This window comes from Protopterus annectens, chromosome 1.part2, assembly GCF_019279795.1.
Source record: "Protopterus annectens isolate FY-2018-M chromosome 1.part2, PAN1.0, whole genome shotgun sequence".
Taxonomy (NCBI): Eukaryota; Metazoa; Chordata; order Ceratodontiformes; family Protopteridae; genus Protopterus; species Protopterus annectens.
The window spans coordinates 175,628,683-175,642,060 of NC_056727.1; the positions used below are offsets into that span (position 1 = coordinate 175,628,683).

The following is a 13,378-nucleotide window of genomic DNA, read 5'->3' on the forward strand; positions in this document are numbered from 1 at the left end:
TGAATTATGCTAATATGATGTTAAAGGTTTGTTCCCAAATTTCTCTGGATTTCATGTTTTTGTTTCTTTTATCTATTACTATTTTATGAGCTAAAAGGTGTTGTATAGCTACTTGTTTAAAACCCTCCCAAGAGATATTTATCGTATCTAGCCATTTAAAAGCTATATACAGTTTCATTAGTAGGAAAATTGTTAAAAGTGTATTTGCTTGTTTTCTTGGGATGTTGGGTGGGAGAATGTGTAACAGAGTGAATTCCCAAGTTAATGTTGATGTTTGATAACCCGTTTTTGTAATTGTACCTTGAGAGAGTTCCAGAGTTTATAGACACATTTACAGCTCCAAAATACATGGATTAAGTCAGCTATCTGGTCCTTACAGTGTGGGCAGAAAGGTGATTTTGATGTGTTAAATTTGTGTAGGATTGCAGGTGTAAAATAAGCATTATTATTGATCATGAGCTGAGTGTATGCTAACTTTTTGAGGGTAGAATCTTCAGTGTTAGATTGATTGCCTGGCTTATTTGCTGATCATCTATGGATGGTTTAGTTTTTCTCCAGTAGTTAGAGAAGAGGAGGTCCTTCTGGTATTTGATTTCATTTATCATTTTATATGAATTGGTAATAGTTTTCTTTGTTGTGATAATAGTTTTTCAAAGCCTGCTACAAGTTTCTATGTCACTATTGGTCATAGTAATATTTTGGAGATAACTGGAACACAGTTCTTTGATTTGTCTTAGGATTATTATGTGTGATTTAGGGAGGTTTAAGTTTGTCCTCATTTCTTGTATTGAACAGTTATGGTAGGGATAGATATCTTGGATTGTTTTATCTTTTAGTCTGGGAATATCTTCTAAGATTTCTGCTTGTGCTGATATTTTTAGTTTATTTGCGATAGTGCACAATAGATACTGATCTGTTCTGGTACTGCACAATGTTTTTATCATGTCTGTCTTTCTGAGTTTGTTGATCTGTTCCTTATTCTATACTCTTCTAACAGTGACACTTCCTGTCTTAATTGCTTTATAATTTTCCCTATTCAATACTTCCATGATGGTATTTGATTTTTCCCCTTCCTTTCCCTTACTGCCCTGTGTTTTTGTGGTAAGACTTTATCTGTTGCTAGTTTATCTGCACAGTAATATGTCCTATTTACTTCTGTTATATTGCATGACTCTCTAAGAACAGTCCTAATTACTGCATTCATTTGTTTTATCAAACTTCTAACTTTTGGGGTTTTATTGACTGTCTGTAGTCTATTTCTTTCATTGCTTTTAATATAGCTGTCTATATCTATTCACCCAGACAACTTTTCTCTTAAATTGTTTTTTTCTCAACTGAGGACACATTCTTCGCTCTCCATTTCCTGAGGGCATTCTACAGAAAGTTCCACAGCATCTTCCTGTGCTCCATTCTCTTCACTTTCATCCAGTGTCATCTGTTGCCAAAGCATTATGGGAAAGGAGGTGGAACTTCAGTTGATTACATCCTGTAATACACAGGTTGAGACAGATGGAATAAAATAGCATGGTTTTGTTGTTATGGTAAGTACATAACTTTTATTTTTCTGACTAAAAACTTTCGTTTTCACAAGTCTGTGTACCATCCTACTTATATCATAGCTCTCAACCTGTCTCCAAAACGTGAAATGCTGCCTTTGATCATGTGAAACAAATGGGCAAAAAATGGAATATTTACTAATAACGTAAACTAGCAAACTTGTGTGGTTAAAACTGGTAATTCCTACTAACAAAAATTCTATTGAATTAATATGATTCAATATTTTTTTAATCTTGTTTATATAACAAAGTGCCTGTGTTGAACATGGAAACTTTTGGATTCAGATGATGAGCATTCCTTATAACCAGGTACATTCGAGAGGTATGGCTTACAAACCAGTTACCTTTTCCCTCAGGTTTGACTTTTTTCTGTCATACTCCGTTTTGTCACTTTTCTCTAACTTTTGACCATTTTTAACATTCACAAGCCTGCTACAATAATATCTTGCCCACAAACTGAGCTTTTATCTAATAAGTCACAACAGTTCTGCTTTAGTGGAAATCTTTGCTACTCTGCACTTCATAAGCATAAAAGTCAGCCTAAGCGTGGTGAACCCTTAGGCATGTTGTCTCCTTCTTCTGCTAAAACATCCAGGACAACTATATTTTGTAATATTAAACTAAAAAGAAGCCTTTCCTTTCTCACCTGTAAAATGTATCCTCCGCACTCTGCTGTGTCACAGCCAGTAACTAAAATAGTTGATAAATACATAGAAATTTTGTCCAAGACTGTGAAGTATCTAGAGATTGTAGTTGTGTCTTGTTGAGGTAGCTCTCTCATTCAGTAGGTATCTTTTAGGACAGCTGTACCTAGGTCTGCCCACTGTTCAGTGACAGGTTGTCAGAGGCCATTGTCCAGATACACAGCAAGTGCTCCCTCACCCACCCCTTTTGAGATGATTCTCTCACCCTAGTCTACATCTTCTATCCCCATGCACTTGTCACTGATGCCATAGTCTTTCCACCTGGCAATGGCCACCAGGCTGCAAGCCTGAATCCCTACTGAGTAAATTTTGGCATCAGTCCCAGTTTCAGTGCCAGATTTTCCAGCATCTATGTTGGTAACATTGGCCATGACACAGACTGCTGTGGCATTAGTGATGGCCTTGTTGACACTGACGGTGCTAATTCTGGCAGTCTTAACATCTGTGCTGGGTTTTCAGTGACATTGTTAGCACTGAAATTGTCAACAATGATAGTGACTTACTTGACATCAAAGCTTTCAGTATCTGTGAGCTCTAGTTTATCCCCTCAGCTTCTGACATCCCACAACAACCCATCGGTATCCTTAAGCAATGCCTTGTGCACCATCTGCTTTACATCATGAACACTTGCATTGGATATCTCTGTCCTTGAGTCCCAGTGAGAGGTCAGAGAGTTCACAGGCAGACCTCCCCAAAAAGATTCTCTTCTTCTTCTTGGTGCCCCCCCCCCCGTACCAAAGAGATTCCATTAGGCTGTACCAAAAATTACTATAAAATTTCTTGTGGATGACTTAGATGAAGAGGACGGGATATATTCCCTGGGATCCCCCCAATATGACCTCCAAATTTGGGAAATATTTCAGACTAATGCATCAGAAAAAGTGCTGGCCTATTTTATGTGTGCCCTTGTTTCAGCAAAAAGCAGACCACACACCTGATTAGGAATCTAGAATGCTAGACAGGTTCAGGAAGTAGGTTTATGTATCTTCTGTATTGTCCCTGTGGGTGCTAAACTGTGCAGTGCATTTTATGTATTTTATTTGGGATCTTGCTAATAAAATGCATGATACACTTGAGTAATTGGCAGATGATCCATTAAAAGGCAAATTATTATCCTAGGTCATGACCACCTCCAACGTGATTATGATGTACAATGCTGCAGAGAGAGCTGCTAGAGCCACAGGTTCTGACTTAGCCATTCGACAGCCATTCATATCTCAGCTTGACAGACGTTTCTGAGGATACTGATGTTATCTTTTTTTGGATTTTGCATTCTCCAGTCCCTCGAGTTGTAGCAAATATGTTCACTATGGCATGTAGAGTATGGAGACATTCATCTCTTTCCAGTAGAGTAGTACAGATCCTTTCATCATCCCCAAATTCTCTTGAATGCATAATGTAGAAAGACAAACTAACTTGTTTATATATCAAGGCTATACATAAAGGCTTAGATACCTTTCTGAACCTGTGCCAAGAGTGTTCAGCTACCTTTCTGTTATTTTTGCATCTAAACTGTTATTCCTCCATCAAAGTCCATCATGTGGCTATCTCCGTTTTCCATTTAGAACTAGACTGTTCTTTGCTAGTCTTCTTTAATGTTTGCAGAGCCTTCTTAAAGGAAATCTTCCCTCTTAGACCTCATATATAGAGTCTGTTTCCACTCTGGGATTTGTATTTCATGATGGAGAAATTTACCCTTCTTCCATTGGAACCAGTCTCTTCTGTGAACCGGAAATACCTGTCATGGGAAATGCTTTTTTTCTGTTAGCAGTTGCTTCCACAAAAAGGCTCAATGAGCTTCATAATTTACCCTTCTTCCATTGGAACCAGTCTCTTCTTTGAACCGGAAATATCTGTCATGGGAAATGCTTTTTTTCTGTTAGCAGTTGCTTCCACAAAAAGGCTTAATGAGCTTCATAGTCTTTCCATCAAGACATCTTGTTTTTTTATAAAGACAGTTTCTGTTTGGACTAATTCACGCTTTCATCCCTAAAATGGCTGCAGAGACCTGTATGAATTAGTATATCAATCTGTCTGCTTTCCCCTACTTTTTATTTAAGGAGAATACCCCCTTAATATATGAATATTCATAGAGAACTTGGATGTTAAATTCACAGAACAAAAGACGTATATAAGGATGACCAAATTTTATATCGTTCACCAAATCTAGACTAGACCAAGAGCATTCAAACTTACATGGTCCAGATGGTTATCAAGCTGCATTCAATATTGTCATGATAAACATGGAAGACCTCTTTAATTTGAGCCTAAGGTCCATTTTGCTAGAGCAGTAGTGACTTCCACAACCTTTTTTCATAATGCAACTTTAGACAATATTTATGCAGCAGCCACTTAGTTTTCCCTGAATACTTTTAAAAGATGCTTTAAGCTAAATGTTATCTCCAGGTCCAGGCCTTCCTTTGGGACCACTGTAATCAGAGGTATATTTCCACAGAGATGTACATTAATGAAGATTTGCTTATGAATACATCCTTTTGTTATAGAAGATTGGCTTGCTTTTATCAGTTAAAAAAGTTATGTACTCACCGTCATGACAGAGCTCATTCTCTGGCTATTGGTGTAACTGCTCTAGGGTTTCTCTTTCTTCTGTCCTCCTGCTTTTTCTCTTGCATTCCTGAAGTGCTTATACAGATGATTTTCTAAAGGTACAGAACACCTACAGTGCATTATATGAGAAGGGTAGTTTTACTTGCTGAAGGGTCTTAAACTTCGGATGAGAAGTTAAACCGAGGCACCATCTGCTTGAGTTGGTGGTAGCTCAGGTGGATGTTAAAGACCCCATGGCACTTATCGAAAAAAGTAGGGTAAATTCCCCAATGCCCTGGCCAAATTTCCCCTACCAGTATAAATACCACCTCAGGTCTCCCCTGAAAAATAGGCTACTAGCCTAGTGGGACTAACCTGGTCAACAAATGATAAATAAATAAAAATAAAATAAAATGAATACTTGCAGTATTAGTACAGCTATTTCAGAGGGTCAGCCTAATTTTTGTTTATGATCTACTGTTGTAGGACTTTGGCTTTCCCAGTGTGAAAACAGAAGCTCAGAAGAGAGAGCCAGCATTTTTATGCAAATTTCAGTAACTGGTTAGTAAATGCACTGCCTGGATGCCAACAGAAAGGAAATTCAGAGAACCTGAAAGAAAATCAATCACAAAAGGTGAGGAAAAACACTAACTGGGAAGAATTCTGCAACTGTTCAGCAAAAAGCAGTGCAAGCTCCAGCTCTGGTCCAAGACATGACTTTCAGTAACCTAGAGGAGAATGAGTCAAATGTGCACAGAGCTGATTATATTAAATAAAAAAATGATGGAGTATATCATCTCAAATAACAAAAGCCTGGAAAAAAATGGAAGAAGCTTTAGAGAGATACTCAGATGTGGTGATAAAACTGCAAAAAATCAGAGGTCAAAAATGAAGAAAAGGCTGGCTGAATATCAAACTGCTCAAGAAGAGATGTTTAAAAAAATAATAGAATCACAGGACAGAGCACATAGGGAAAACCTGATATTTTCTGCTGTACCAGAGAAGCTGGAAGGAACAGATTGTATTAATTCTATGAAAGCACAATTAAGCAACTGGACTGGTATTCCACAGCAAGATTTCTTAATTGAAAGGGCAAATTGTGTGTGTTCCAAACCTGTCCATGAGAAAGCAACCTTGACATTTAATAGTAAAGATGCAATCCTATCGGCAGAAGCAGTTGATTTTGACAAAAATGTGGCAGAAGAACAAAGTACTAAAAGCAAGAGACAGTAAAGTATTTGTGGAAAATGATTATTTACTATACATCAGGCAGAAGACAAGTACATTTATTCCACTAATCAGGAAATGTCAAGAAGCAGGCTTGGGATTCAAACTGCTATACCCAGCTATCTTTAGAATATTTTTTCCTGGAAGGACAGAATTATTTACATGCTAAGGAGGAAATACAAATGTTTGTCCATCTGAAAGTAAGCTGTGAAACAGAAGGAGATTCTGCTTTTTGTTCGCCTTGTAGGGAGACTCTGTCACTGAAACCTTTTCCAATGTTTCAATAGAGAATGTTTGAGAGACAGAAAAAAGCCACTAGACTTGACTGTAAGAACTGAGAGTATGTTGGAAATGAAGCAGAGACTGGATTTGGGAGATGGAGATAAACAGGAATAAAACCAGCAAGTCAGAAATTGACAAATAAATGTGGGATTACAAAGCATTAATTATATTTGTAAAACATGACAGAATAAGAAAACATGGAAATATTGGATTTTTTTACATTACTAAACTTGTAGGGGATTCTGAAACATGCCCTACTTCATGTCATTAATGCTTGGAAGAACTTAGAAGAGGGGAAGGGGAGGGAGAAAGTTAACTGTAAGTAAAACAAAATTTTGATCTTAAAAGTAGTATTTTTATAATGCCTGATTTAATCTGCATGCTATGAAGTAAAGTTTTCTCAGTTATTTTCAAGTGTAGTGAGAATACTAAAGTAAACATGTGCCCTTGTTTTTTTTCCTTATTTTCTCCTTCTCCTTATTCATTTTTAAGAAAGTAGGCACAACAACATAAAAAAGAAGAAAAGTCTGGTCAAAATAGCATGATACAACAAATTATGTGTTTTTTCTCATTCTTGCATAGAAGAATGACTGGTTTAAGGTCCTTTGCGTGATCTAGTAACAAGTTTTAAAAGAAAGCAAATATATTAAAAAGAGCATTGAGTGTAGTAAAGCTTTCCTCAAGCAAATGCTTATAGAAGCAACTCTTTATCTGGTTCTCATGTCTTCATAGAGACAATCTGATAAAGAGCAATAAAAACAGAATGCTGTTTTCTTTCAATGGCTAGTAAATAATGTTTTTTGATAGCATTCAAGTATTTTTCCCAGTCTTGGAGAGTAATAAAGATAAGACAAAACCTGACAGCACTTAGTAGAAGCACAGGTTGTACCATGTCTTAGCATGGATAACCTTCCTTTTAGGTTAACACAAGTTTGTGAGTGTGGCTGGCAGTTTAGGAGGGTAAAACTTCAATATTTGAAGATGTACATAGTTTTGCACGTTAGTATTAAGTTAATAGGTTTTAGGGGTGCATTGGGTGTGTATTTGTTTTTTTTTTTATTTGCGGGCTTTCAATAAAATAAAACAATTTGTAAGATGTGACATAGGCTCAAATGGATATGACAGGAAACAACTGTATAACAGATTAACCTGCCAAACATTAGTGCATGCATGTAACACAAAAACTAGAACTAGATACGTAGCAAAAATCTGTTGCACATAAAAGGTCGGAATAATAACTTTTTAAAATAATGACACTTTCTGTATTATCTTTAAATGTTAATGGTCTCACAGATATATACAAAAAAGAGAGTAGTGAACAATATTAAAAATATATAGTACAAACAGCTGTGCTACAGGAGACATTTGGAAAGAATTGAATATGTGAATTTCATAAAGAAATGTTTTCAGGATGGTTATTCAGTGGAATACCTGGGTCAAAGGAAAAGAGGGGTACTTATATTAATTTGCAAGAGGAGCTCAATTGGTGATAGAAGAGGATTTGTAGTACTAAGGGGTTACTGGCAAGGGAATAGGATTACACTGGCATGTATTTATATTCTGTCTAAAGCTGCAATAATGGAGCTTAAGAAAATTCTGCGAGAAATAATCAGCTTTCAGCAGAGAATATTACTTATAGGTAGGATTGGAATTTTATTTGCAGTAGTGAAGATGTGTCTGGGGAACCCAGAAAGAAAACTATAACAAAGGAAGGTAGATTTTTGAAGAAAGTTATGAAAATATTTAGCTTGGAAGATGTGAATTCAGTGGTAGAAGTTCAGAGTAAATTTACTTATTATTGCCTAAGATACAAAAGTTGGGCTAGACTAGACAGAACTTATATTTCACAGGAACATGTGCATTTAATTCAAAGTTTTGATATATATCCAGGGTTTTTTTTTTGAGATAGTACGTTCTGGTACAGCATACTGGGACCTCTGCTGCTGTGCTAGCAGGGGGAAGGAACATTAATTTTATTTAATTAACAAAAAAAAAAAACAACGCTTACTTTTTTAAGGGCTACAACACCATTTGTGTCCTGTCGCACAAATGTAAAAGGTCTTCTGCATCTGTGCGACAGATGGTTTACGTCTTCCTCTTTCACGTGCACGGAATTTGAATTCCTAAAGGCATTTGGACTACGGACTATGAACGGACAAGTGAGTGGTAGGTAGGTGTGCATGTGTGTTTAAGTTTGAAATACAGTTCAGCTCAAGTAATTAAAGTCCACTGTTCTCTGGATAGCAGGCTGCATAGACCAGTAGGGTTGTTTGTTTATCTTTCCACTTAGGCAGGCAGGTATATATTTGAAAAGGTTAATTTAGTTTTTATTTGACTATTCTGCACACTGGCTGTAAGAGAGAAAGAATGACGATCCTAACAATAAACCTTAAAGATAGGGATTGACTGAATTTTCCCTGCAAGAACACTGTTTCAGTGTGTCATGTACTAGTAATTTATAAGTTGGATAGGGAAGGGGGATTTTTTAAGTCAGTAGTTAGCATTGTTCCCTGCTAAGTTTCTGACTTAATAATCTACTTCTGTGCCTACTATTGATAATTATTATTTACTATCCACTATACATTTTTCATAAACTGATGTAGCATGTAATTAACAAGGGAGATTTACAGCAGAGAAAGTTTTGTTTTCAGCACTATTTTATGTCAATTAACTGCGTAAGGCATATTAAGTCCAAATCATTGCTATAAGGAAATATACATTAGCTTATATGAGTTCTTAATCCACAAATGTATTACATTGTGTTTCCAGCATGCTCTTCGATTGTTGCTGATGTTCACCACTAGCTCATTTCGCCACCCATCAGATACATTTAGGCACTATGTTATGTAATTAAATGCATCTGTTTTTGTTTATTTTTTGTGAGAATAGATTTTGATTCATGATGGAGGAAGGACTCCGATAATGTGAACCACTATGCATTTATTAGAAGCATTCTGCCATTAAGTTTTTTTTTTTTAGTTCTGTTGATATTGCAGCATTATAGCTGATAGATAAGCATAAAAAGTTTAACCTGAAGATAAGCATGAAAAGTTTAGCCTGACATGCCAAAAAATGCTATGTTGCAGATTTTATTGTTAAGTGGGTTTATTTTATTTGTATTTCTGGAGTAGATCATTGATCTCAACAGACCTTTTTCAGGCTCAGTCTAGTAACAGTATCTGGTTAAGTGACTTATTCAGAATCAAACTTTGCACCCCTGGTCCACAAGAAATAACTTATTAAAAGTACCTTAATCCTCTAAGCCAACTGCCAAACCATACTGTTTTCACCGTTTAGCTGTGGTAGTCATTTACTGTCAGTAAGATGTACAAGGGGACTTTTGGTGGCAACATCCTACTGTTCTCATAATGTCCTAAATGACAGAGCTGCTAGTCCTGCTTCCCAATCACTTATCAGAACTGTGGCAAAATAATTATTAACTTATCTAAGTGATTATTTACATGACTCTCCTTGTCTCATGGGATAGTATAAAGAAGACAAGTGATTTCCCAGATTTACAGATCAAGTTTCCCAACTGGCCATTTACAAAGTATTTAATTTTTGAATTGCCTGCTGGGTAAAGTTTAAAATGAATGCTTTATGGATCCAGTGGCAAAATTCACACAGTTAAATGATTCTCTCTGAGGTGAATTGAAAGTGAAACTTCTATGGCCAGCCTATTATGAAACATAATTTTTTTTAAAGATAATATATTATACAGTATTCCCTAGAATTTTCCACAATGCAGAAAACACTTTTTTTTTGTAGCCAGACAAAAATATATGGTGGGTGTATAGTAATAATTTAATTAAATTGTCTAAACTTTGGCTTATGAGAAAATTAATCAGTTTAATTTGTTCAGTTACAGGGTACTTGTCATATAGCTGCTGTAACCTGCATGTCTAATTATCTGGTGCAGATATTCAGAATATGTCTAAATAAGCATCAGTTGACGAGTCATAGTACCATAGTTTGAAAAAATTCCATAATGTTCCATTACTCATGTAACGTTAACAGTCTTGGAACCTGGCATTTCATGGTGTGCTGTTGTGAGCTGCTGCAAAGCCATTATTATGGAGGTATGCTGGAATTCAGAAAGGATTACCATGAGTGCAAGTCTTACCACCAGTGGCTTCCCCTTGAAGTAACTCTTTCCAATTTAGTGGCCACTCTACTACAGTGTTTTCCCAATAGCAGGAGCCTCAGGACAGAAAGTGGTCCTCCTAGCCATGGCAGATGGTAATGAAGCAATTCGGGGGTGCAGCAAATCCTAACTAGACATATGCCCTCATCCTGTCAGTGGTGACTGCTGATTTATGCTGATAAGTGCTTCATAAAATCACTAGGTAGCATAGATTACCACAGTCAGTGAAAAAAAACTAACATCATCAAAAGACTGAAGTCACCTTTTGACTTCAGAGAGATGTGGCTGTTGGGGGTTGTAGTAGTCCGTGTGTGTGTGTGTGTGTGTGTGTGTGTGTGTGTGTGTGTGTGTGTGTGTGTGTGTGTGTGTGTGTGTGTGTGTGTGTGTGTGTGTGTGTGTGTGTGTGCGTGTGTGTGCACGTGTGTGTGTGCGTGTGCGTGTCTGTGTGTGTGTGTGAGATAAGTAGGTTTTTGCGGAATGTCCAGATTTTTGCACCATATTTTTTTTTGTTCCTCATAAAAAGATTGAAGTGGCTAAATAATGACAGATATTTCAGTTTTAGACTTTATAGCCTTTAGAAAAAATGCATACTAACACAAATCCTGTTATTCTAGCAAATTTCTAAGTTTATGAGAGCAATATTTATAATCTGTCCCTATTGATTTTATTCTTTGTCCAGATTTCTTGCACTAAGAGGTTAAGGTGTATGTGAGACAGTGAAATGCCCTAGTTAGGGTTAGCAGGTGGTTAGTAATTTGCTTAGGCTCAAGCCCTGTACCTTAGCTACAAAGAACAAGAGCCTGAATCCTCTACCCACAATATGCAACTGTTTTGTTTAGCAAATTGTATCAGTATTTTGCTTTCAGAGTTTTAAAGCAGTGTTAGTAGCACAGCAGGTAGCATATTTGTGTTTTGATGCAGAAGGTTGAGGGGTCTACTCCCTCAGCATGTAGATGGATTGCTGATACTGTGTTGAATTTTAAGGGGGTGGGGTGCTGCAGTCCTGAGTATGTCCACCTTTGGATAAGATGCCTAGTAAAAATGAATCTGTTTTAGTTTGCCATGCATTTCCTATTGCGATATTACCAGCAAATCATTTTTTCATGTAATACAGACAATTTATTCTTCAAGGGCAGCAGGCAGTGAATTTGTAGATGAAGCACTGAAATATAAAGTTTTTTGCTTGCAGCAACCTTTTTATTAGTTATAGACTCAGATCTATTTAATGTGGAATTATTCAGATGGCTTTTACTTCCGCAGAGACTGTGCATATTGAAAAATATTGGTGGATTGTAATGACAGAAGTTTGAGTGGCCTTTTATGGTTGAAATTTTCTGAAGTGGGCAGTTGTGGCATTATTGGTTCATATGTTTTGTTTCATTGCTAACTGGCTATTAATCTAAAACACACTCTACAAGTGGTGCTGTATTATACAAGAATTATAATTTAATTATTATATATTATAATTTAATACAATCAAATTGAATCAAAGAGCTTTTGCATGGTCCTAAAATGTGTGTAAGGGGTTTATGATCTGAAAACAGCCCAAAGGTAAACAATCTGCCACTGGCCAAATGCATTTTCTTTGAATCTGGGTATTAACACTGTTTCAATGAATGTAAGTTTCAGAGACACAGAAGTTTTAATGCAAAGTCTGTTTTCATTGTGAGATTGTATTGCTTTGTTAGCAAATGTCTATCAGTGTTTGTGCTGTAAAATTTGTAAGTTTTAAATTAAATCCAAATATCTGTAATCATTATAGGTTCATAGGTTCATACTAGGCTATCTGCCCTAGGGCATTTATAAGCCTAGCCAGAATGTGTTTGGCTTTCGCCACCCATTTTAAATTTATTTTGCTATGCCCTTTTTCGAGGTTAGTATACTGTGCCTCTGTCTAACAGTGACACAGAAGTGATACCGATCTCCCATCCACTCATCAAGATTCCTCTTGAAGAGAGTCAATGAGGGACTCTGCCTAACCTGGACTGGGATTTTATTCCAGAGTGAAGGGAGCCTCTGGGTTATGAATCTGTCCCTCCAGCATGTCCTATTTATTTCAGTGCTGAGGTTCAAGTCTCTGCTCGATGGGATTTGGATTTTCTGAGGTGCAGCATGTCCATTAATTCGGGCTGGACATGGCTTTATCGTCAGGCACAGATCGCCTCTGAACAGGCGGTATGCCACTGAGTAGAGCTGGAGTTTCTTTAACCGGGCAGCATATGGCATCTGTTTGAGCCCTTTGATCCTCTTGGTGAGGTACTTTTGGGGTCTTTCCAGTTGCTGCAGGTGTCTGGTAAGGTACATCCCAAAAGGGACATTGTACTCAATTATGGGCCTGATGAGGGATGAGTAAAGAGGCACGATGACCTCCCTGATCTAGATGTGAATCCCTTCATGATTAGGTGGGCTATATAAAATGTTTTCTAACCACTTTGGCTACGTGGTTGTCAAATGAGAGATTGCTATCAACTTGGGTCCCCAGGTCCCTAATTACTTCTTCTGTACTTAATGGATTACCGCCTATGTGGTAATTTGTGGGCACTTTGTTTTTGCCAAAGGGATGACTATACACTTTTGGCATTTAGCTTGAGGCCATGGCTCTGGCACCAGTTGTCTGTTTCTATGAGGCCCTTTTGGAGGATGCTTGTGTCGGCTGGAGAGTCGATTATGGCCCAGTTTGCAGTCATCTGCGAACTTGGTCAGCCACAGTCCTTCCGTGTTGGCCTGTACCTCGAAATATATACCGAACAAGAGAGGTCCCAGGACTGAGCCTTGTGGGACACCACTTGTAACTGGTTTGGAGTCTGACATGGCTCCAGCAATTCTAACCATGTGGGTTCTGTCCTTGAACCAGTTTGCAATCCATCTAGTGACATAGGGGTTTTTATTTAAGCTGGTGAGCTTATCTATAATGCCAG

The 13,378-nt window shown here is 37.3% G+C and overlaps 1 protein-coding gene across 4 annotated transcripts in view; it reads left to right on the forward strand.

Annotated features, from left to right (window-relative positions):
* TATDN3 (TatD DNase domain containing 3) overlaps nucleotides 1–13,378 on the forward strand; it is a 599,941-nt gene that overhangs the window by 41,834 nt on the left and 544,729 nt on the right. Inside the window, exon 1 of one of the 4 annotated variants that reach the window (XM_044055474.1) lies at nucleotides 1,523–1,541. The exons of the other annotated variants lie outside the window; for them this stretch is intronic. Within the exon in view, the coding sequence (XP_043911409.1) occupies nucleotides 1,539–1,541 (3 nt within the window). The 5' untranslated portion in view covers nucleotides 1,523–1,538. Of the gene's footprint in view, nucleotides 1–1,522; nucleotides 1,542–13,378 lie in introns of those variants that run through there. 4 annotated transcript variants of the gene reach the window in all.